Source organism: Moschus berezovskii, chromosome 2 (genome assembly GCF_049115385.1).
Source record: "Moschus berezovskii isolate FMDL1 chromosome 2, NW_MosBer_1.0, whole genome shotgun sequence".
NCBI classification, from domain to species: domain Eukaryota; kingdom Metazoa; phylum Chordata; class Mammalia; order Artiodactyla; family Moschidae; genus Moschus; species Moschus berezovskii.
In genome coordinates this window covers 113,742,936-113,764,085 of record NC_142461.1, presented here as the reverse complement: position 1 = coordinate 113,764,085, position 21,150 = coordinate 113,742,936, and the positions used below count along the sequence as shown (strand labels likewise).

At 41.6% G+C, this 21,150-nt stretch overlaps 1 protein-coding gene across 1 annotated transcript in view; it reads left to right on the top strand.

Moving 5' to 3' along the window:
- The first annotated feature begins 1,089 nt into the window (after nt 1-1,089).
- The window catches only part of TLK1 (tousled like kinase 1), a 193,612-nt gene continuing 173,551 nt past the window's right edge, over nt 1,090-21,150 (top strand). The window contains exon 1 of the mRNA XM_055398215.2: nt 1,090-1,394. Within this exon, the coding sequence (XP_055254190.1) occupies nt 1,256-1,394 (139 nt within the window). The 5' untranslated portion in view covers nt 1,090-1,255. The remainder of the gene's footprint in view (nt 1,395-21,150) is intronic.

Genomic DNA, 21,150 nt, shown 5'->3' with positions numbered 1-21,150 from the left:
TTTTCTAGAAACCATGCCCTCTTCATACCCTAAAAATGTGAACTCGGTGACCAAATTTTTCTATTCAGACTTTCCACCTACTGTTTTTAAAACAAAGAACCGGCAGACCACACATACAGTGCACACACCAGTAAAGACTGTCTTCTTGTTGGAAAACATTTGTAAAGTTTTATTTCTACCCCCAACTTATTTTGTTAGCTCTTTTATTCGATACCACTCCCGTTCTGTAGACGGGGAGGCGCACACCGGTTGGTTTTTTTTTTTTTTTAAACAGTACAGAGAGGGGGAAAAAAAGCAACTCTCAACTTTGCAGTTCCATTTTGAGAAATGATCACATCGAACTCCTGAGAAACGACAGCCCAGAGAGAGCAGCATTTCTCCCCAGGCTGGGTGTGGGTCGGGAGGCAGGCGCGCCTCCGCGGGAGAGAGGGGGAGTCAGGTGGCAGCGGGGCGGGCGCGGGAGCCGGCGCAGCGCGGCGGGGGCGCGTGCGGGGCGCGCCGCCCTCCGGCCGGCTCCGCGGGGCCGCCCGCGCCGCACGCCCGCCCGCCGGCCCCGGGCTCCCGCGCCGAGCGGCGACCCGCGGGTGCGCCGGAGCGCCCAGCGCCCGCGTCTCCTCCCCCGCGCGCTCGTTCCCTCCCCGGGCCCCCCGCCCCCAACCCCTGGCAGGTCCCTCCCCCAAGCCCGGTCCCGCGGCCGCCGCCGCCGCTACCGGAGGCGCAGGAGCCTCGCGATAGTGTTTGCACAGGCGGCGCGTGACGCCGCCGCCGCCCGTAACTGATGCAGAGGTTACCCCGCCGCCTCAGCCGCCACCCACCGCCCGCTGCCGCCGCCGCCGCCCGAGCGACGCCGGGGGCCGACGCACTGCAGAGGTGCCGGCAGGTTCCGCCCGCGGAAGTCTCCTCGGCTGGCGCAGCCCGCGCTCCGCCCGCGCTCCGGCCCCGGCCCCGGCCCCGGCGGGCGCCCCCTCGACGCCTCCGCCGCGGCGTGCCCTCCCTCCGCCTCTTCCCCGGCGCGCCCGCCGGCGCCCTCACTTCTCCCGCTCTTCCTCCTCCCCGTCCCCTCTCCTCCCCTCACCTCTCCCCTGCCCACCTCCCCCCTTCTCGGTTTCCTCCCCCGTCCCTTTGACTCTCCCCTCCCTGCCCTCGCGCTCCTGCTCGCCCTCAGCGCGGCCCCCGCCATGACGGAGGCGGGTGCCGGTGCCGCCGCCGCCGCTGCCGTCGCAGGGGGGGAGTCGGGTTCCCAGAAAGTAGCTTGATGAGTGTCCAAAGTAGCAGTGGAAGTTTGGAGGGGCCGCCATCTTGGTCCCAGCTCTCCACGTCTCCAACCCCGGGCTCGGCGGCGGCGGCCAGGTCCCTGCTGAATCACACGCCGCCATCCGGGAGGCCCAGGGAAGGTGAGTGCCGTCGCGCCCGCGCCCGCTCGCGGGCCTCCCTTCCCCGCGCTGTGGCCCGCGCGCCCCCGGGTCTCCTTCCCGCGACCCCTGGGTGGGGGAGGGGGACGAGGTGGCCGCGAGGCCGCGGGCCCCGGGGAGGTAGCGCTCCGGCTGTGGGTGGCGGTTCGCGGGTGGCGGAGAAGACGGACGAAGGGCTGCGCGCTGGAGGGGACGGGGCGCGGCGCGGCGCACAGACTCGCTTGGGCTTCCTGAGAGCCGGTCCTGCTAGGGTGGGAAGCCTGACCCCGGACGCGAGCCCCTTTCTGCTCCATTTGCTAGTACACTCAATACTCTTAACCTCCCGGCCTCCGGTCTCTGGTGGGTTTTCCCTCTCGGTGAAGCATTAATCCTCGAGCCCCCTCCCCTTCCCTCGCGCACTCCTCCCCTAGAGGCGGTCCCCGCTCTGCGAGCTTTGCTGCCCGGGACCTGGAGGATGCCCCTCACTGGCACGATCTCCCTCCGCCTTTTGGGGCGAGCCGCTGAAATTATCAAAGCCGACTTTGATCCCTGGCCTGCCCCCCCACCCCCACCCCGAGCTGTTTAAACGAGAGACCGATTCGTGGGCAGGCTTTTAAAACCACCCAGATGGTTGCAACTTTCCTTCGCCATCACCTCCTGCGTATTTGTATGTTACCTCTCTGTTGCAAGTAGGCTACTATTCTTCTCCGACAGGGTCGTGGGTTTTGTGGGAAATCGCTGCGTAAAGGTTACTGCAAACACTCACCAGATCGGTTACAATTGTTTTCTAAGTTTTCTGGCTTCCTGCATGCAAGTGTGCTGCCACCAGATGTAGCAGTTACACAGCTAGTAAGACACCGGAGTGCTTTTGACTAAAATTTTAACTTGCTGTATTTAACTTTAACTATGCGACGTAAAATTAAATTTAGGAGAACACATATTTATGGGGGAAAAATAAATGTGTGTAGAATCGCGTTTAACATTCTTTTGTCTGGAAAACGTTTAGCGGTATTCATGAGCAATTGGTAAATGGGTTGTTCACGGCCAGTTGTGTCACACAGGAAGATTGTAGCCACATTTTCGAAAAAACGTCGGGAAGTCCAGTAGTCTAGTGAATCCTTTAAAGATACCAAGAGCCTTGATTTATGTAGGAGTCTGTGGGATTAATTTATTTCGAAAATTATCTATCAGTTTTTACGACTCAGAGCCTTGACATTTGTTAGTCAAGTGGTTTGTGCCCTGAATCCAGTGGTTCAGGCATAGCGTTCTTTGTCATTTTGTTCCTGTGAGCATGTGTGAAAGTGACAATAGGCTCAAAGATTGGCATGAATTTGCTCTGGAAAATTCATGGGAAGATTTGATTTATGGCATCCATTAAGCGTTCTGAATACGTTGACAGACATTTCCTCTTTCCATCTCACCCCCAACCCTGAGTTCTGATTATTAGAAGATAAAAGTTTATTTATTGACTAACTCAAATTTAGTACACCTGGTGATTTTTCTTTCAGCAATTGAAAATTTGTAAATGGATGTCTTAAAATCTATTTTGTGAACAGCAGTTGGTGCTTTTAGCATGCTTTTACTTTTGTCTGTACTTTCATTAAGATGCTAAATGGTAGTGTTAGGAATGATAGTATGAGTGATAGTAAATGATGTCTTGGGAAAGACTTTTTTTTTTTTTAAGGCTATACCTTTTTTTTATTATTCATTTCTTAAATATTTATTGAGACATTTTTTGTGAGCCAAGCACTGTACTTGTTAATGAGGATGTAGTGTTGAATTGTTCATCTGTTAACATCGGTAATCAGTAATTTTGGGTCTGTCCAATCTAGATAGTGAACTTCAGAGGTTACTTCAACTCATTAAAAAACTTTTATACTATTCTGCACTTTCCCTGATGTTTTAAAATTTTGAAAGATTGCAATAATTTAGCTTGAACTTCCAAATAAAGCGAATTTTTTTGAGCAGTTTGGATTTTTATGTAACCTAAATAGTCTCAATTTATGAAATAATAAGACATGCTGTTGTGTAAGTTACACTTCACACCCAAGTACCTATATGGTGACAGTGGTATATTGCTTTTTTTGATTAACCAGGAAATAAGTTAAAACTTTTAATGCTCTGTAGGGTTATGTATTCATAACCTATTCATAATGTATTGAAGCTATTGTTTCAGATTTCACTAGTACGAACGAGCACTAATTGCATCTCTGAAGCCCTTGGAATCAAGGTGTTATCATTGTCTATTGAGTGGGATCCCAGTTTTTATTTTAACAAATGCTTGGCATCTTTTCCAGGTAGCATATTAGTATGTTGTATGAATCCCAGACCACCTGACCTGCCTCTTGAAAAACCTGTATGCAGGTCAGGAAGCAACAGTTAGAACTGGACATGGAACAACAGACTGGTTCCAAATAGGAAAAGGAGTACCTCAAGGTTGTATATTGTCACCCTGCTTATTTAACTTATATGCAGAGTACATCATGAGGAACGCTGGGCTGGAAGAAGTACCAGCTGGAATCAGGATTGCCGGGAGAAATATCAATAACCTCAGATATGCAGATGACACCACCCTTATGGCAGAAAGTGAAGAGGAACTCAAAGGCCTTTTGATGAAAGTGAAAGAGGGGAGTGAAAAGGTTGGCTTGAAGCTCAACATTCAGAAAACGAAGATCATGGCATCTGGTCCCATCACTTCATGGGAAACAGTGGAAACAGTGTCAGACTTTATTTTTTTGGGCTCCAAAATCACTGCAGATGCTGATTGCAGCCATGAAATTAAAAGACGCTTGCTCCTTGGAAGGAAAGTTATGACCAGCCTAGATAGCATATTAAAAAGCAGAGACATTACTTTGCCAACCAAGGTCCATATAGTCAAGGCAATGGTTTTTCCCGTGGTCATGTATGGATGTGAGAGTTGGACTGTGAAGAAAGCTGATCGCCGAAGAATTGATGCTTTTGAACTGTGGTGCTGGAGAAGACTCTTGAGAGTCCCTTGGACTGCAAGGAAATCCAACCAGTCCATTCTAAAAGAGATCAATCCTGGGTGTTCATTGGAAGGACTGATGCTAAAGCTGAAACTCCAAACTTTGGCCACCTCATGCGACGAGTTGACTCACTGGAAAAGACTCTGATGCTGGGAGGGATTGGGGGTAGGAGGAGACGGGGACGGCAGAGAATGAGATGGCTGGATGGCATCACCGACTCGATGGACATGAGTTTGGGTGAACTCTGGGAGTTGGTGATGGACAGGGAGGCCTGGCGTGCTGTGGTTCATGGGGTCGCAAAGAATCTGACATGACTAAGCAACTGAACTGAACTGAATGCTGCTGCTGCTGCTAAGTCACTTCAGTCATGTCCGACTCTGTGTGACCCCATAGACGGAAGCCCACCAGGCTCCCCCGTCCCTGGGATTCTCCAGGCAAGAACACTGGACTGGGCTGCCATTTCCTTCTCCAGTGTGTGAAAGTGAAAAGTGAAAATAAAGTCGCTCAGTCCTGTCCAACCCTTAGCGACCCCACGGACTGCAGCCTACCAGGCTCCTCCATCCATGGGATTTTCTAGGCAAGAGTACTGGAGTGGCTTGCCATTGCCTTCTCCGAGTATGTTGTATAAATTGATGTAAATTGAGAGCTTTTTTTTTTTAAAAAAAAAATTATTTTTGGCTTTGTGGGGTCTTTGTTGCTGTTTGGGCTTTTTTCTGGTTTCGATGAGCTGGTGCTACTCTTGGTTGGGGTTCACAGGCTTCTCATTGCTGTGGCTTCTCTTGTTACAGAGCATGGGGTCAGTAGTCCTGGTGCTTGGGTTTAGCTTCTCCGCAGGATTTGGGATCTTCCTGGACCAGGGATTGAACCCATGTCCCCTGCATTGGCAGGAGGATTCCTTAGCACTGAGCCACCAGGGAAATCCAAATTTGATAGCTTTGATCGCTGGTGACTGATAGCTAGTAAAAAACATTACTATTAATGGAACTTGAGTGTATGTCTCAAGGAGATAACAAACTTTGTTTCTTGAAAAATTGAGCCAATTTAATGTAATATAGAATAGAAAATTTTAAACTTAAAAGAGATACACATGTATATGTACATATATATAAAGTTATATATGTGATGAACACCTTTTAAGCAAACCTAACTTTGAAAATGGGCTATTTTTAACGATATACCATAAGCATCTTATCCATAAGCCTAAATCATAAGATTTAAGAATTTATTGGAATTCAGGAATTTGTATGGTAGAGTGTAGACTATTAATTGGAGAAGAAAATGGCAACCCAGTCCAGTATTCTTGCCTGTAGAATTCTATGGACCAAAGAGCCTGGTGGGCTACAATCCATGGGGTCTCCAAGAGTTGGACACGACTGAGTGACTAACACACAAATTTCTTTCCTTGGAGTTCCAAAGCTTTTCCTTTATCAGTCTTAAAATTCTCTGAGCGGTGCTCAGCAGTGTAGCTCTAGGTTTCACAGTGGCTCTTTTAAACCTGTGGCTAAATTCTCTATCCCACTTTATCTTCTAATAATTCTGTGAATAAGGATGTGAGAAGTTAAGAAATTTTCAGATAAGGTCAGTTTCGTTTGCTGAGGCCTAGGTATGTGTTGGCTAGATGAATAGATTTTTTTTTCATATCAGTACATAAGTACTTTTGAATGGGTTACTGCTGTGAGTCAAATAAATGGTTATACAAAAGACTTGTCTTTTTATTCCATTTTTCCAGATATACATAATTTGTTTTTTACTTTTATATAAATAGCAAAAGTAGTTTGGTCAAAAAGATATCATAGTCATAAACTTGCTCTGTTTCTGTATTTCTGCATCTTTAGACAGTTAAAAGTATTTGATTCCAGATGATTGCGTAATACCTGTAGGAAGATGTTAACAGTTACGTATCAGATGACACTTTAATGTTTTGAAGTCACCTGCTGCAGCAAGACTGAGTTGTGTGTTTAAGGATTCTAGCTCATGAATGCATAGATATGTGGTAGGTGCCTCCCTTACAGAGGCATTTTTATGTGTTAGAGGAGAAAGGGAAATTCAGGATAGAAGCCTGGGAATCTGCCCCTGAGAAATAGGTTATGTTTTAGCCTTTTTAGTCTCAGGATCCCTTTTACTCCCTTAAAATTATTCAGGCCTCTAAAGAGATTTTGTGTATGTGGGTTATGTCTTGGTATTTACTATATTTTTAATGAAATACAGAAACATTTATTTATCCAAAAATAACAATTTGATTACATGTTAATGAATTTTAAAATGATGAAGAAATATTCTAAAACAAAAACTTTAGTGAGACTAGTGGAATTGTTTTATATTTTTACAAACCGCTTTAATTTCTGGCTTACTATAAGGTAGCTGGGAGAAGGCAATGGCGAGCCACTCCAGTACTCTTGCCTAGAAAATCCCATGGATGGAGGAGCCTCGTTGGCTGCAGTCCGTGGGGTCGCTAGGGGTCGGACACGACTGAGCGACTTCACTTTCTCTTTTCACTTTCACACATTGGAGAAGGAAATGGCAACCCACTCCAGTGTTCTTGCCTGGAGAATCCCGGGGACGGGGGACCCTGGTGGGCTTCTGTCTATGGGGTCACACAGAGTCGGACACGACTGAAGTGACGCAGCAGCATAAGGTAGCTGGATTTTCTTTCTGTCTGTTGAGATAGGTTTTGATTGAGGCATGTGTTGAGAGCCCAATTTCACATAGATATGTAGTTAAAAAGAACTATTTTACTAGCCTTTTGGGAAGTTCAGTTCAGTCGCTCAGTCGTGTCCGACTCTCCACGACGCCATGAACCACAGCACGCCAGGCCTCCCTATCCATCACCAACTCCCAGAGTTCACTCAAACTCATGTCCACAGAGTCGGTGATGCCATCCAGCCATCTCATTCTCGGTCGTCCCCTTCTCCTCCCGCCCCCAACATTTCCCAGCATCAGAGTCTTTTCCAGTGAGTCAGCTCGTCGCATGAAGTGGCCAAAGTATTGCAGTTTCAGCTTTAGCATCAGTCCCTCCAGTGAACACCCAGGATCGATCTCCCTTAGAATGGACTGGTTGGATCTCCTTGCGGTACAAGGGACTCTCAAGAGTCTTCTCCAGCACCACAGTTCAAAAGCATCAATTCTTCGGTGATCAGCTTTCTTCACAGTCCAACTTTCACATCCATACATGACCACGGGAAAAACCATAGCCTTGACTAGACGGACCTTGGTTGGCAAAGTAATGTCTCTGCTTTTAAATATACTATCAAGGTTGGTCTTGTTATTCTTTGATATTACACCATAATTCAACAGTTGGCTGTTGTTTTTAAAGGTTACTTGCAATGTGGAAGTATATTTTATCCCAGAAGTGTCTTCAGGACACGCAAGAATTCTGTGGACCATGCATTTAGATTCAGCAAGAGACTAGTTGAAGGGTGGGGGAGAAGTATAGCTTTTCTCAGGTATTTCAAAAACAAATAGAAGAGAATGTATTTATTATGCTGTTACAGAAGATGAACTAGCAGGTGAAAGTTGTGAAGGCATAGAATGAATTCTATATTTTTTTGACAAGAATGTAAGAACTGTGTAACAACTAGACTTGACCAGAAATGGAAAGACCTGTCTCTTGAAATATTTAACTATGAGAAATTAAAGCAAACTACATTGCTGGTGCAGAAGACATAAGAGACGTGGGTTCGATCCCTGAAGATCCCCTGGAGAAGGAAATGGCAACCTACTCCAGTATTCTTGCCTGGAGAATCCCATGCACAGAGGATCCTGGCGGGCTACATTGTATAGGGTTACACAGAGCTGGGCATGACTGAGCACGAGCATGTACATGGACTTTTGGGGTGGGGTGGAGATAAATCCAACAGATTCTTATTTTGTGTGCTATTGGATTAAGTGACTTAAGGTCCCATCCAATTAAAAAATGCAAACATTCTATGATTCTTTGAAAATTTGTAAATGTAGTTAAACTACTTATATATCCATGAATGTTTTGAAAGTCCTCAAATTTCAGTAGTATGAAACTACTGTTGACTTTATTGCTGTTTTGCATTTTTATTGTGCTTTTCTTCAGATTTTCCTGTATTTTCTGGAATCAACGCTGTCAGTCTTCCTGAAACCTTGATAAATTCCCTGCAAAATATAATAAGCTTTGAAGACATTTTAGGGAATCAGTTGCTGCTTATGATAAAGTTTAGTAGAGTTGTACTACTAGGGGCTGATTTTCAGTTTTAAAAGGGAAACTATCAGCATTCTGTATAGTCTTTTATTTTTAATTGTTGATGCGATTTGAGAAGTAATGTGCCTAATCTAATGGTTTAGAAGCTAGAGAGTCTGAAAAAAGGATGCCTAAAGGAAAAGTGTTTAAATTGATCTGTCTTGAATAAAAAAGTGCATATTATAACCAGAACATAAAAAGAATTTTAATTCTTATCTTATTCAGAGAAGTATGCATGTAATAGTTATCATTATCTATAACAATTCATATTTTAATTTAGTATGGAACATAGTCTCTTCTGTGAAATGTATTGAAAAGTTAGATTTTAGGTACTCAGAAGTTTCAGGTAAACTCCTTTAACTTTCCTGAGGTCAGCTTCAGTGAAGTAAGTCACACACAGCTTGAGACTTCATGTATTTGTTTCATTTAGATTTAAAGCTCATTTTCTATAGAGGAACTATAGGAATAAGTCATTTAGTTTTGTAAACTCCTTTGTTCTCTTTAATAATTTCCACATATCTTAGAATAATTTAGAGGAACCGTGTTATGAAGTAGGAGAAGCAGTAGGCTGCAAAAGAGAAAGTGCATTGATAATTGGAAAACAAGTGTCCCTACTTTGCCCTTAACTAGCTGGGTGATGTTTGGGCAAGTTGCTTATCTGCTTCAGTTTCATAACATGAGAATTGTAGAGCTGAAAAGGATCCTGGAAGCAATTGAATTCAAACTTCTTATTTTACCGTTGAGGAAACTTTGCCCAGACTTTTACTCTAGGAGAGTTGGGACCAAGATGCGGTTTTCTGATTTTCAACTTAATGCTTTCCCATTATACTTTGTGTCTCCTCTAAATCTGTAAAATGAGGGGGTTGAATTCAAATCCTTCAGAGGTCTTTAACAGCTGAAAAATATTCTTTCATATCAGTTTAATTATAATTTACTGAAGGAAAGTTTGTAGCTTTTATTTATTGGTAAAATAAATGTTTTTTTGAGGAAGCAGTGTGACTTTTTCAAGGTTATGTTTTAAATTTGTTAAGATAGTCATCTTTATTATTACCGAAAGATCTTTAAGTTTATTTATGAGTGTAGTTAAGTAGTAGTGTGCTAGGTGATCTTGTCTTTTTATTGATCTGCATTCTAAAACACTATTATGAATATGTTAAAAGCTGTGTAAATTATGTAAATAGCAATGTGGTGTCCTGAAGTGAAGGAACTAGGTGATCGTTCTTCAGAAATTCTTTCAGGGATGTTTCCCCTGCTCCCCTAGTTAGATGTCTCTGTTCCTTATTTGTGCATGTGTGCTAAGTCGCTTCAGTCCTGTTTGACTCTTTGCAAGCCTGTGGACCCTAGCCAACAAGGCTTCTCTGTCCATGGGATTGTCCAGGCAAGAGTACAGGAGTGGGTTGCCATTCCCTCCAAGGGATCTTGCCCATCTAGGGATCGAACCTGTGTCTCTTATGTCTCCTGTGTTGGCATGTGGGTTCTTTACCACTTGCGCCACCTGGGAAGCCATAGTGTTCTATAGTGTCCTACAGACAAGAATTGTCTGTAGCACTGCTACAGACCATAGCACCGCTGTCATTATACCTTTTATTAGAGACTTTTTTTTTTTTTGCCTACTCTACAGAAAGATCTTGAACCCAGAGACTCTATTTTGTTCATTTCCATATTCTCAGTGCATAGTAGGATGTCCTTTATAGAGTTGGCATCTAACAGAAAGTTTTGTCAAAGGACTGTTAAAGTTTTTTTTAAAAAAAAAAACAGAACAATGATTTTATACTTAATATATACATATTTCAGACCCAGGAAGACACTCATTGTAGTAATTGATAGTAATTTAGAGAGTGATAATGGTAACAGTAATAGCTAAAGTTTATTGTTTGTACATGTTAATTCATTTAATTCTCATTAACTCTTTGAGGTATATACAGTTATTCTCATTTTGCTTATGAGGAACCAAATCCCAGAGAAGTAAAGAAACTTGCCCAGTATGACACATAGTAGTAAATGTTAGAGCTGAGATTTTAATCATCTGCATTTTAACCACTGGGATATATTGCCCAAGATAAAGGAATTTCATTTTGAGTAATTTCTTAGTTTTTCCTTAACAAATTTTAATTTACGAATCAGTCATTTTGGCTCATTCAGTTTACTGATAAAGTTTTCTTTTTTTTGGCATGAATTTTGTATGTGTATGGAGATAGGATTAAAAAATTCAGAATCAGTTTGTGCAATCTTAAATTTATGAAAAATGTTAGAAATATACTAATGAAAAAGCTTATTTTCATGTTTAATAATTAAATTGGAATGCCATTTATCTTAATATTTTGGCCTCATAAGCTCACCACAGTTGTAACAAATAAACATTAGAATTTGAATGGAAAATTTTCGAAGTCCACTTATTGTGAAGGATTTTAACCTGGTGCATGAGGCGGTCAACAAAATTGAGATGCTTTAGTGGCAGATGATTTAGTGTTCATTATGGAAGGGAAAGGAGGCTTGACTCTCAACCTGGTTCATCTTACAAGAAGTATTTTTTTAAAACACTTAAAGCTTTAAGTGAGAAGGCAATGACAAGCCACTCCAGTACTCTTGCCTAGAAAATCCCATGGATGGAGGAGCCTGGTAGGCTGCAGTCCGTGGGGTCGCTAAGAGTCGGACACGACTGAGCCACTTCACTTTGACTTTTCCCTTTCACACATTGGAGAAGGAAATGGCAACTCACTCCAGTGTTCTTGCCTGGAGAATCCCAGGGACAGGGGAGCCTGGTGAGCTTCCGTCTAGAGTCACACAGAGTCGGACATGACTGAGGTGACTTAGCAGCAGCAAAGCTTTAATTATTGCATACAAAACAGATCTCTTGATAGCATGTATTACTTAGTATATCTAACGAACGACAGAATTTGAATAGTTTGATACGAATTCAGAGCATGATGTAGAAAGATGCAGAGCTGAAACAAGTGGTAGGTTATGAAACAAATCTCAATGTGGCTTCATCATTAGGTTTGAAATTTGTGAATTTCAAGACGACAGATTATATACCTCATTTAAATTAAAATGCTTGTATTCTACAAGATGCAGTATAAAGCCAAATATGAGCAGTTTTAGGGGATGACATGGGGCTTCCCAGATGGCTCAGTGAGTAAAGAATCTGCTTGCAGTGCAGGAGACTTGGGTTCAGGAAGATCCCCTCAAGGAGGGCACAGCAGCTCACCTCAGTATTCTTGCCTGGAGAATCCCATGGACAGAGGAGCCCATTGGGTCCCAAAGAACTCGACATAGCTGAGCACACATACACACACGCATTAAGAGTTGGTTGTGCTCATAAGTTTGTATCTTTCCTTGGAAACTAGTTTAGTTGGCGAAATGACATTCTTTTAGGTTTAAATTAAGCTTTGACCTGGTACTTGCTGTTATTGTTAAATGGCATACATTGTGATTGGGTTAACTCTGTCCTTGACACTATGTATGTGCTTCCTGTCTGATGGTAAATACAGCTATGGTGGCTCTGGAGAATGTCAGGGGATTTGTATGAAGCCAATCAGAGTCATCCTGTCTTTCATAAGACCTGAGGCATGTTTCTTTTTTTCCTGCTTCTTCTTTTTTGACAAATGGGGTATTTTTACTTTTTTTAAAAAACATAGTTTTTCCTTTTTCTGTGCACCGATTTTAAAAAAAATCGGTGAAATTACTTTGTATATATAATATATATTATTTTATATCTTTTATATATATATGAAAGTGAAAGCGTTAGTCACTCAGTCGTGTCTGACTCTTTGTGATCGCATGGACTGTAGCCTGCCAGGCTTCTCTGTCCATGGAATTCTCCAGGCAAGAATGCCGGAGTGGGTAACCATTCCCTTCTCCAGGGGATCTTCCCGATCCAGGGACTGAACCCAGGTCTCCTGCATTGCATACAGATTCTTTACCATCTGAGCCACCAGGGAAGCCCATATATATGTATGTATGTATATAAACTCATTTATTTAAAAGATACATATCCTTAATGGTAGGACTTGTTTTAGGAACTTTGTAAATTGTAACTCATTTACTTCTAACAATCATGCAGTAGATATTACTGAGTCCCTGTTTTACAGATGAGGAAATGGAAGCACAGAGAGGTTAACTAACTTAACCAGGGACACATGAGAATGTGTAGTAGAGTCAAGATTCAGACTAGGCTCCTGAGCGCATCTCTTAACAGTTTGTGCTATTCTGTCAGCATTATTCCATTGAATTTCATCCACAAAGATACCGAATGGATGTACTCAATGTATTTTATTTAGCCATTCTTCTTTTGGTAGTGTGTTAATGATGATTCTTTTGCTTACCTGTGATAAAAACTTATCACAAGCTTCAGTAAGTTAAAGAATTTACTGGTTCACATAAATGAGAATTGTAAATGTGGAGAAGGATGGAATAGCTTTGGAAGCAGCTTAGATCCAAAGCCTCTAATGATGTCACTGAGCCTCTTTGACTCCATATCTGGGTTTTTCTAGCTTCTTGCTTCTGGAGCCTCAGTCACATACCTTTTGGCTTAACAACTACACTTGAAAGACAAACTTTTTCCTGATGTCCGCATGCCAATTCTGGGTTGATGCCTATGTATTATGATTGTCAATTCCTTAACCAGTCACTGGTAGCTGGGAGATGAAGTTCAGCAAAATGGCCACTATGGCTATAGATAGTATGAGTTGGGGAATCCACAGAAAGCCATGATTAATAGATCCCTGAAGATCACAGATTAGGTGAGTGATAGTTTTCCTGAACAGTGGATAACGGTGAACAAAAACATCTTAACTACCGTATTAATTATTTAGGTTATTTCTTTTCTTTTTCTTTAACTTTTCTTTTTGGCTGTAATAGATACTAATATAGTGAACATCTCTGAGTAAAAGTTTCCCCTAACCCCTAAGATGATGCTCAGTCATGGAATATCAGGGCAAAAAGTGTAAAACGGCTAAGGGCTTTTGATAACTATTACCAAATTATTATTTAAAGAATTGTATTCAGCTCGTATAGCAGTGATATATGAGTTAAGCATGTCTTTTTGAACCAAGGTTCAGCTCATCCTGGGGATTACTAGGCTTAAATATTGTTAACACAGTGCCTTTCAGTTTCCCTGATGGCTCACAGAGTTAAAGAGTCTGCCTCCAATGCAGGAGACCCAGGTTTGATCTCTGGGTCAGGAAGATCCCCTGGAGAAGGAAATGGCAACCCACTCCAGTATTCTTGCCTGGAGAATCCCATGGACAGAGGAGCCTGGTGAGCCACAGTCCATGGGGTCGCAAAGAGTCAGACACGAGTGAGTGACTGACTAATGTACACTTTTTAGTTAACAAAAGGATTGAGATCCTCGCACTGAACATATGTCTAATCCAATTTATCAAATGCTTTATTATATTTTTTCATTCTCACTATTTAAAAAATCTTTAAAACTGAAAGACGGTTGCTCCTTGAAAGGAAAGCTATGACCAACCTAGACAGCATATTAAAGAGCAGAGACATCACTTTGCCAGTAAAGGTCCATATAGTCAAAGCTATGGTTTTTCTAGTAGTCATGTCCAGATGTGAGAATTGGACCATAAAGAAGGCTGAGCACTGAAGAACTGATGCTTTAGAATTGTGGTGTTGGAGAAAACTCTTGAGAGTCCCTTGGACTGCAAGGAGATCAAACCAGTCAATCCTGAAGGAGATCAACCCTGAATATTCATTGGAAGGACTGATGGTGAATCTCCAATACTTTGGCCACTTGATAGGAAGAGCTGATTCATTGGAAAAGACCCTGATGCTGGGAAAGATTGAAGCAAAAGGGGAGGGAGGTAGCAGAGGATGAGATGGTAAAATAGCATCACTGACTCGATGGACATGAATTTGAACAAGGTCCAGGAGATAGTGAAGGACAGGGAAACCTGGCATGCTGCAGTCCATGAAGTTGCGGAGGCTTTCAGGATCCTGGTTCCTCCAGCCAGGATTGACTCCATGCCCTGTGCAGTGGAAGTGAGTCCTAAACATTGGACTGCCAGGGAGTTCCTAAATTTTCTTGATTGTAGGATGGAATAAGAAATAGTAGCTGTTTCGTAAGGTTGTGAGAATTAAATGTGAATTTTGTGGCATGTTAACCAGTCAGTATATGTTAACTATTACTGTTATATTTAGATACAAGGACACTTTAGAATTAAAAATTTTTCTCCTTTTTTAAAATGTCAAGAATAGCAAACAGGAACTATCTGCATTCAGATATTTTGGCCAGAGCACACTTGACATAGATTGTCTCCATGGCTTGTTGAAGAATTTTGGCACGGTTGTGTTTGACAGAGGCAGATTTTAAGTGATAATTATAATTGTTAATCTCATTTCTTGTCACTATTTTAATATTGTGGCACTTATTTTACATAAAATTTTTCTTCCTTTGATTTCTTTATTTTACATTGTAAAGATTTGTTTTACTGGGCAAAAACGCATGATTTTTTAAAATATCATTTAATGTGTATTGTCATTATTGTTTTCCCTATTGGATAACTAGGAATTGAAAGTCTGTTATTTAGTTTCTCAGAAATTAATCAGTTGTCAGAGCTCTAGAATTTTATAGAAACCTATTGGCATAGTTTGTTTAATATTACTTCTGCATGTATTTTTGGACCTAGAGCCTAGCACTGGGAAAAACAAAGATATATAAGATAATAGTCCTTGCCTCCTAGGAGCGTGGCCAAAGTCTAGTGAGGAAGACTTATTCATATTTAAAAAAATGTAATTTATACTTAAATTGCGTATACATTATTATGTATACATGTAATTTATACTTAAAACAAAAACCACTTTGTGGGTTAGATGAAACAGTTCATGAGTTGCTAATTTTCAACTTCTGATATAAACAGAACTCTTATATAATGGGGCTACCCTGGTAGCTCAGATGGTTAAGAATCTGCCTGCAGTGTGGGAGACTCAGGTTTGATCCCTGGGTCGGGAAGATCCCCTGGAGAAGGGAATGGCAACACAGTACTTGCCTGCTAGGAGTTGGACCAAAGTCTAGTGAGGAAGACTGTAATTCATAACATATAATTTATACTTTAAAAAAACCCTAACACTTTGTGGATCAGATAAAACAGTCTGTAAGTTGCCAGTTTTCAGCTTCTGGTAGAAACAGAACTATTATATAACATGGTTGTAACATATCCTATATCATGGTGTTATATCCATTGGTCATTTGGTTCCTAGAAACAAACTTTAGCAACACAAATTTATTATTAGGAGGATATAGGGCTGAGTATCTCTTGGAACCTAGTTAGACTTCAGGGGACTGAACTGGAAATTCAGGAACCATGGTCGCACTGTTCTCCTGTGGATCATAGAGCAACCCTTTCTAGGACTGTGAAGGAAGGTTTCTTAAAAAGGAAAAGTGAGAAGGAAGGTAATTGTATTTCTATCAGTAGGTGTGAACAGAGTATTACTTAGAGAAGGGAACTAGCTAGGTTTCCTCCACTTTAACTATTTTCAAATGGTATCATCTTGTTTCAGTTGATAAGTCTTGATTGCTTGTGAGATTGAACTTAATATTTATATCAAAAGCTCAGTCATTAAAAAATTATTACCGTCTAAGGTTCAAGCACTCTAATTTTACTGTGATTCAATTGATTTTATTTTTCAATGTTATGTGGTGCTTTAGTTTTCATTATTGACGCATAATATTAATACAGAAAACACACGCAGACAAATTGATGCTTCGTGAGCTACTGTAAACCATGATGTGTGTAACTACCACTTAGTCAAGAAAAAGAACACTGGCAGTATTTTAGAGCTCTCTTCCTGTTCTCCAGAGCTATCACTGTGCTGTGCTGTGCTTAGTCACTTAGTCGTGTCTGACTCTTTGCAACCCCATGGACTGTAGCCCACTAATCACTATTCTGACTTAATTATGCTTGTTTTTTGAACTTAATATAAATGGACTCATGTAGTATGTATTTTGTTTGTAGCTGCTTTTGCTTCATATGTTTTTGAGTTTCATCCATGTTAATTCCTTAACTGTAGTTCACTTTCGTTGCTCTATAATATTACTTTGTATTCACTTACCACAGTTCATTTATACAATCTGTTGATAGATGTGGATTGTTTCTACTTCTTGATTGTTACTACTAATGCTGTGTGAACATATTTGTACCTGTCTCTTCATATACTATTAATTTCTATTGAGTTTAGACCTTATAGCAAATTTGCTGGATTATAGGCCTAATACGAGTTGACTCACTGGAAAAGACTGATGCTGGGAAAGGTTGGGGGCGGGGGGAGAAGGGGACGACGGAGAATGAGATGGCTGGATGGCATCACCGACTCTGTGGACATGAGTTTGAGTGAGCTCCGGGAGTTGGTGATGGACAGGGAGGCCTGGCGTGCTGTGATTCATGGGGTCGCGGAGAGTCGGACACGACTGAGCGACTGATCTGATCTGATCTGATCTGATAGTATTAATAGATACTGCCAGTTTCCCAAAGTGGTTGTGACAATTCACATTCCCACAAACAGTGTATGAGAGTTCGCATTGCTCTATATCCTCACTGACAATTGGATTGTTATTTGTTTTTGGTGTTCTGATGTGAGGTGGTATTTTTGGTTTTTATTTTCCTGGTGAGTTAAAAGGTTAACCGTTTTTTCGTAAGTTTATTGACTTTTGGATATCTCTTGTGAAGTGCTTATTCAGATCTTTGATCAGTTTTCCTTTGTGTTCTCTTCACAAAAACAAATTAATTGAAGGAATTCTTTTTGTATTTTGGATAAGTACTCTTTTTTTTTATTACCTCCCCCAGAGGTTTCTGTGGCCTCCTGCCCCCCTTTATGGTATTTAAGAATTATCTCAAATTCATACAAAATGTTTTCCCTTTCTTACCTTAATATGGACATTTACAAGTGTAAATTTCCCTGCAAGCATGCAGTTGATTCATCCCGTAAGTTTTGATATGTTGTGTTTTTTATTTTATTCATCTCAAGTGTTTTCTGATTTTCCTTTTGATTTGTTCTTTTGCTCTATTATTGATTTAAGAGTAGGTTGATTTCCTATATTTGTGAATTTCCTAAATTTCCTTCTGTAATTGAGTTCTAATTTAGTTTCATTTTGGTCAGAGAACGTATGTTGTGTGCTTGCAATCCTTTTAAATTTGTTGATACTTGTTTTATGGCCTAGCATATAATCTGTCTTAGTGTTTCATGTCTACTTTAGAAGAACATGTATTCTGTTGTTGAATGGAGTATTCTCTAGATGTGTGTTAGGTCTGGTTGGTATATTGTGTTTGTTTTATGTTTCTTTGTTATTCTTCTGCTTCGTTCTGTTTGTTGTTAAAGATGGAGTGTTGAAATATTCCAACCAGTGTTGAATAGAGTTTTTCTCCCTTTGTTTCTGTCGGTTTTGTTTCATGTATTTTGAAGGCCTGGTATAAGGTACATATATATGTTTACAATTCTTTTAAAATGTCTGTGGACAAGCCATTATTTATTTTTTGATTTTTACAAAAGTCTATCTATTTGTTTTTGGTTGCACTGGGTCGTCATTGCTGTGCATGGCTCTCCAGCTGTAGAGAGCCAGGCCCAATCTCTAGTTGCAGTGCATGAGCTTCTTCTGCAGTGGCCTCCTTTGTTGCGGAGCACAGGCTCCAGATGTGTGGACCTCAGTAGTCGTGGCATATCAGCCTCAATAGTTGTGGCTTTTGGTCTCTAAAGCACAGGCTCAGCAACTGTGGTGCATGGGCTGGCTTAGCTGCCCTATGGCATGTGGAATTGTCCCAGACCAGTGATCGAACTGGTGTCCCCTGAATTGCAAGGTGGATTCTTAACCACTGAACCACCAGGGAAACCCGTGTGTTTATAATTTTTTTTATCCTACTGATGACCATTTTATTGTTATGAGATGGCCCTCTTCATTTCTAAAACTGTTTTAGAAGCTGTCTGATATTAGTGTATCTGCTTCAGTTTTTCTGTGGTGGTTCTTTGCATAGTGTCTTTTACCATCCACTAATTTTTATCCTATTTGTGTCTTTGGATCTAAAGTGTGTTTTCTGTGGACAGCATTTAATTTGATCTTGTTCTTTTTTGATTGACTCCTACAGTCCCTGCCTCCTGATTTTATTGCTCAGTGCATTCACAGTAAATGTTTTTTGGGTATGGTTGGATTTATGTCTGCCATTTTGCATTTTGTTTTCTCTCTGTCTCATGTCTCTGTATTACTATTTTCTGTACCCACATTACTATTTTCTGTGCATTGAGTATTTCCTAGGGTAATATTTTAACTCCTTTTGTGATTTTTAGCTTCTTTTGTTATTCTCTTAATAATTTTAAGGTTTATGTTATAGTCTTATTAGAATCTACTTCAGATTTACATTAACTTAATTCCAACATTATATAGAAACTTTGCTCCTATATAGCTCTACTCCATTCTCCTCTTTTTGGTTATACATGTTGCTGTGTGTTCAGGTCAGTTCAGTCGCTTAGTTGTGTCTGAATCTGTGACCCCATGGACTGCAGCACACCAAGCCTCCCTGTCCATCACCAACTCCTGGAGTTTACTCAAACTCATGCCCATTGAGTTGGTGATGCCATCCAACCATCTCATCCTCTGTCGTCCCCTTCTCCCACCTTCAATCTTTCCGATCATCAGGGTCTTTTCCAGTGAGTCAGCTCTTGGCATCAGGTGGCCAAAGTGTTGGAGTTTCAGCTTCAACATCAGGCCTTCCAATGAATATTCAGGACTAATTTCCTTTAGGATGGACTGGTTGGATCTCCTTGCAGTCCAAGGGAGTCTCAAGAGTCTTCTCCAGCACCACAGTTCAAAAGTGTCAATTCTTCGGTGCTCAGCTTTCTTTATAGTCCAACTCGCACATCCATACATGACTACTTGAAAAACCATAGCCATGACTAGACGGACCTTTGTTGACAAAGTAATGTCTCTGCTTTTTAATATGCTATCTAGGTTGGTCATAGCGTTTCTTCCAAGAATCAAGCGTCTTTTAATTTCATGGTTGTAGTCATCATCTGCAGTGATTTTTAGAGCCCCCCAAAAATAAAGTCTGCCACTGTTTACCCATCTATCTTCCATGAAGTGATGGGACCGGATGCCATGAACTTTGTTTCCTGAATGTTGAGCTTTAAGCCAACTTTTTCACTCTCCTCTTTCACTTTCATCAAGAGGCTCTTTAGTTCTTCTTCACTTTCTGCCATAAGGGTGGTGTCATCTGCATATCTGAGGTTATTGCCATTTCTCCCGGCAATCTTGATCCAGCTTTGCTTCCTCCAGGACAGCATTTCTCATGATGTACTCTGCATATAAGTTAAATACGCAGGGTGACAATATACAGCCTTGATGTACTCCTTTTTCTATTTGCAACCAGTCTGTTTCATGTCCAGTTCTAACTGTTGCTTCCTGACCTGCATACAGATTTCTTAAGAGTAAGGTCAGGTGGTCTGGTATTCCCATCTATTGAAGAATTTTCCACAGTTTCTTGTGATCCACACAGTCAAAGGCTTTGGCATAGTCAATGAAGCAGAAATAGATGTTTTTCTGGAACCTTCTTGCATGTTCGATGATCCAGCAGATGTTGGCATTTTGATCTCTGGCTCCTCTGCCTTTTCTAAATCCAGCTTGAAGTTCATCTGGAAGTTCATGGTTCATGTATTGTTGAAGCCTGGCTTGGAGAATTTTGAGCATTACTATACTAGTGTTGAGAACCCCATGAACAGTATCAAAAGGCAAAATGATAGGATACTGAATGCGGAATTCCCCAGGGCTGGGAGTGATTGGGGGCGGGAGGAGATGGGGACGACAGAGAATGAAATGGCTGGATGGCATCACCGACTCGATGGACATGAGTTTGAGTGAACTCCAGGAGTTGGTGATGGACAGGGAGGCCTGGCGTGCTGTGATTCATGGGGTCGCAAAGAGTCGGACACGACTGAGTGACTGAACTGAACTGAACTGATACTAGTGTGTGAGATGAGTGCAAGTGTGCAGTAGTTGGAGCATTCTTCGGCATTGCCTTTCTTTGGGACTGGAATGAAAACTGACCTTTTCCAGTCCCATGGCCACTGCTTGAGTTTTCCAAATTTGCTGGCATATTGAGTGCAGCATCATCACAGCATCATCTTTTAGGATTTGAAAGAGCTCAACTGAAATTCCATCACCTCCACTAGTTTTGTTCGTAGTGATGCTTCCTAAGGCCCACTTGACTTCACATTCCAGGATGTCTGGCTCTAGGTGAGTGATCACACCATCGTGATTATCTGGATCGTGAAGGTCTTTTTTGTACAGTTCTTCTGTGTATTTTGCTACCCCTTCTTAATATCTTCTGCTTCTGTTAGGTCCATATCATTTCTGTCCTTTACTGAGCCCATCTTTGCATGAAACTGACTTAGTAGAAGCAGCAGCAATTGCATGAAATGTTCCCTTGGTGTCTCTAACTTTCTTGAAGAGATCTCTAGTCTTTCCCATTCTATTCTTTTCCTCTATTTCTTTGCACTGATCACTGAGGAAGGCTTTCTAATCTCTCCTTGCTATTCTTTGGAACCCGGCATTCAAATGGGTATATCTTTC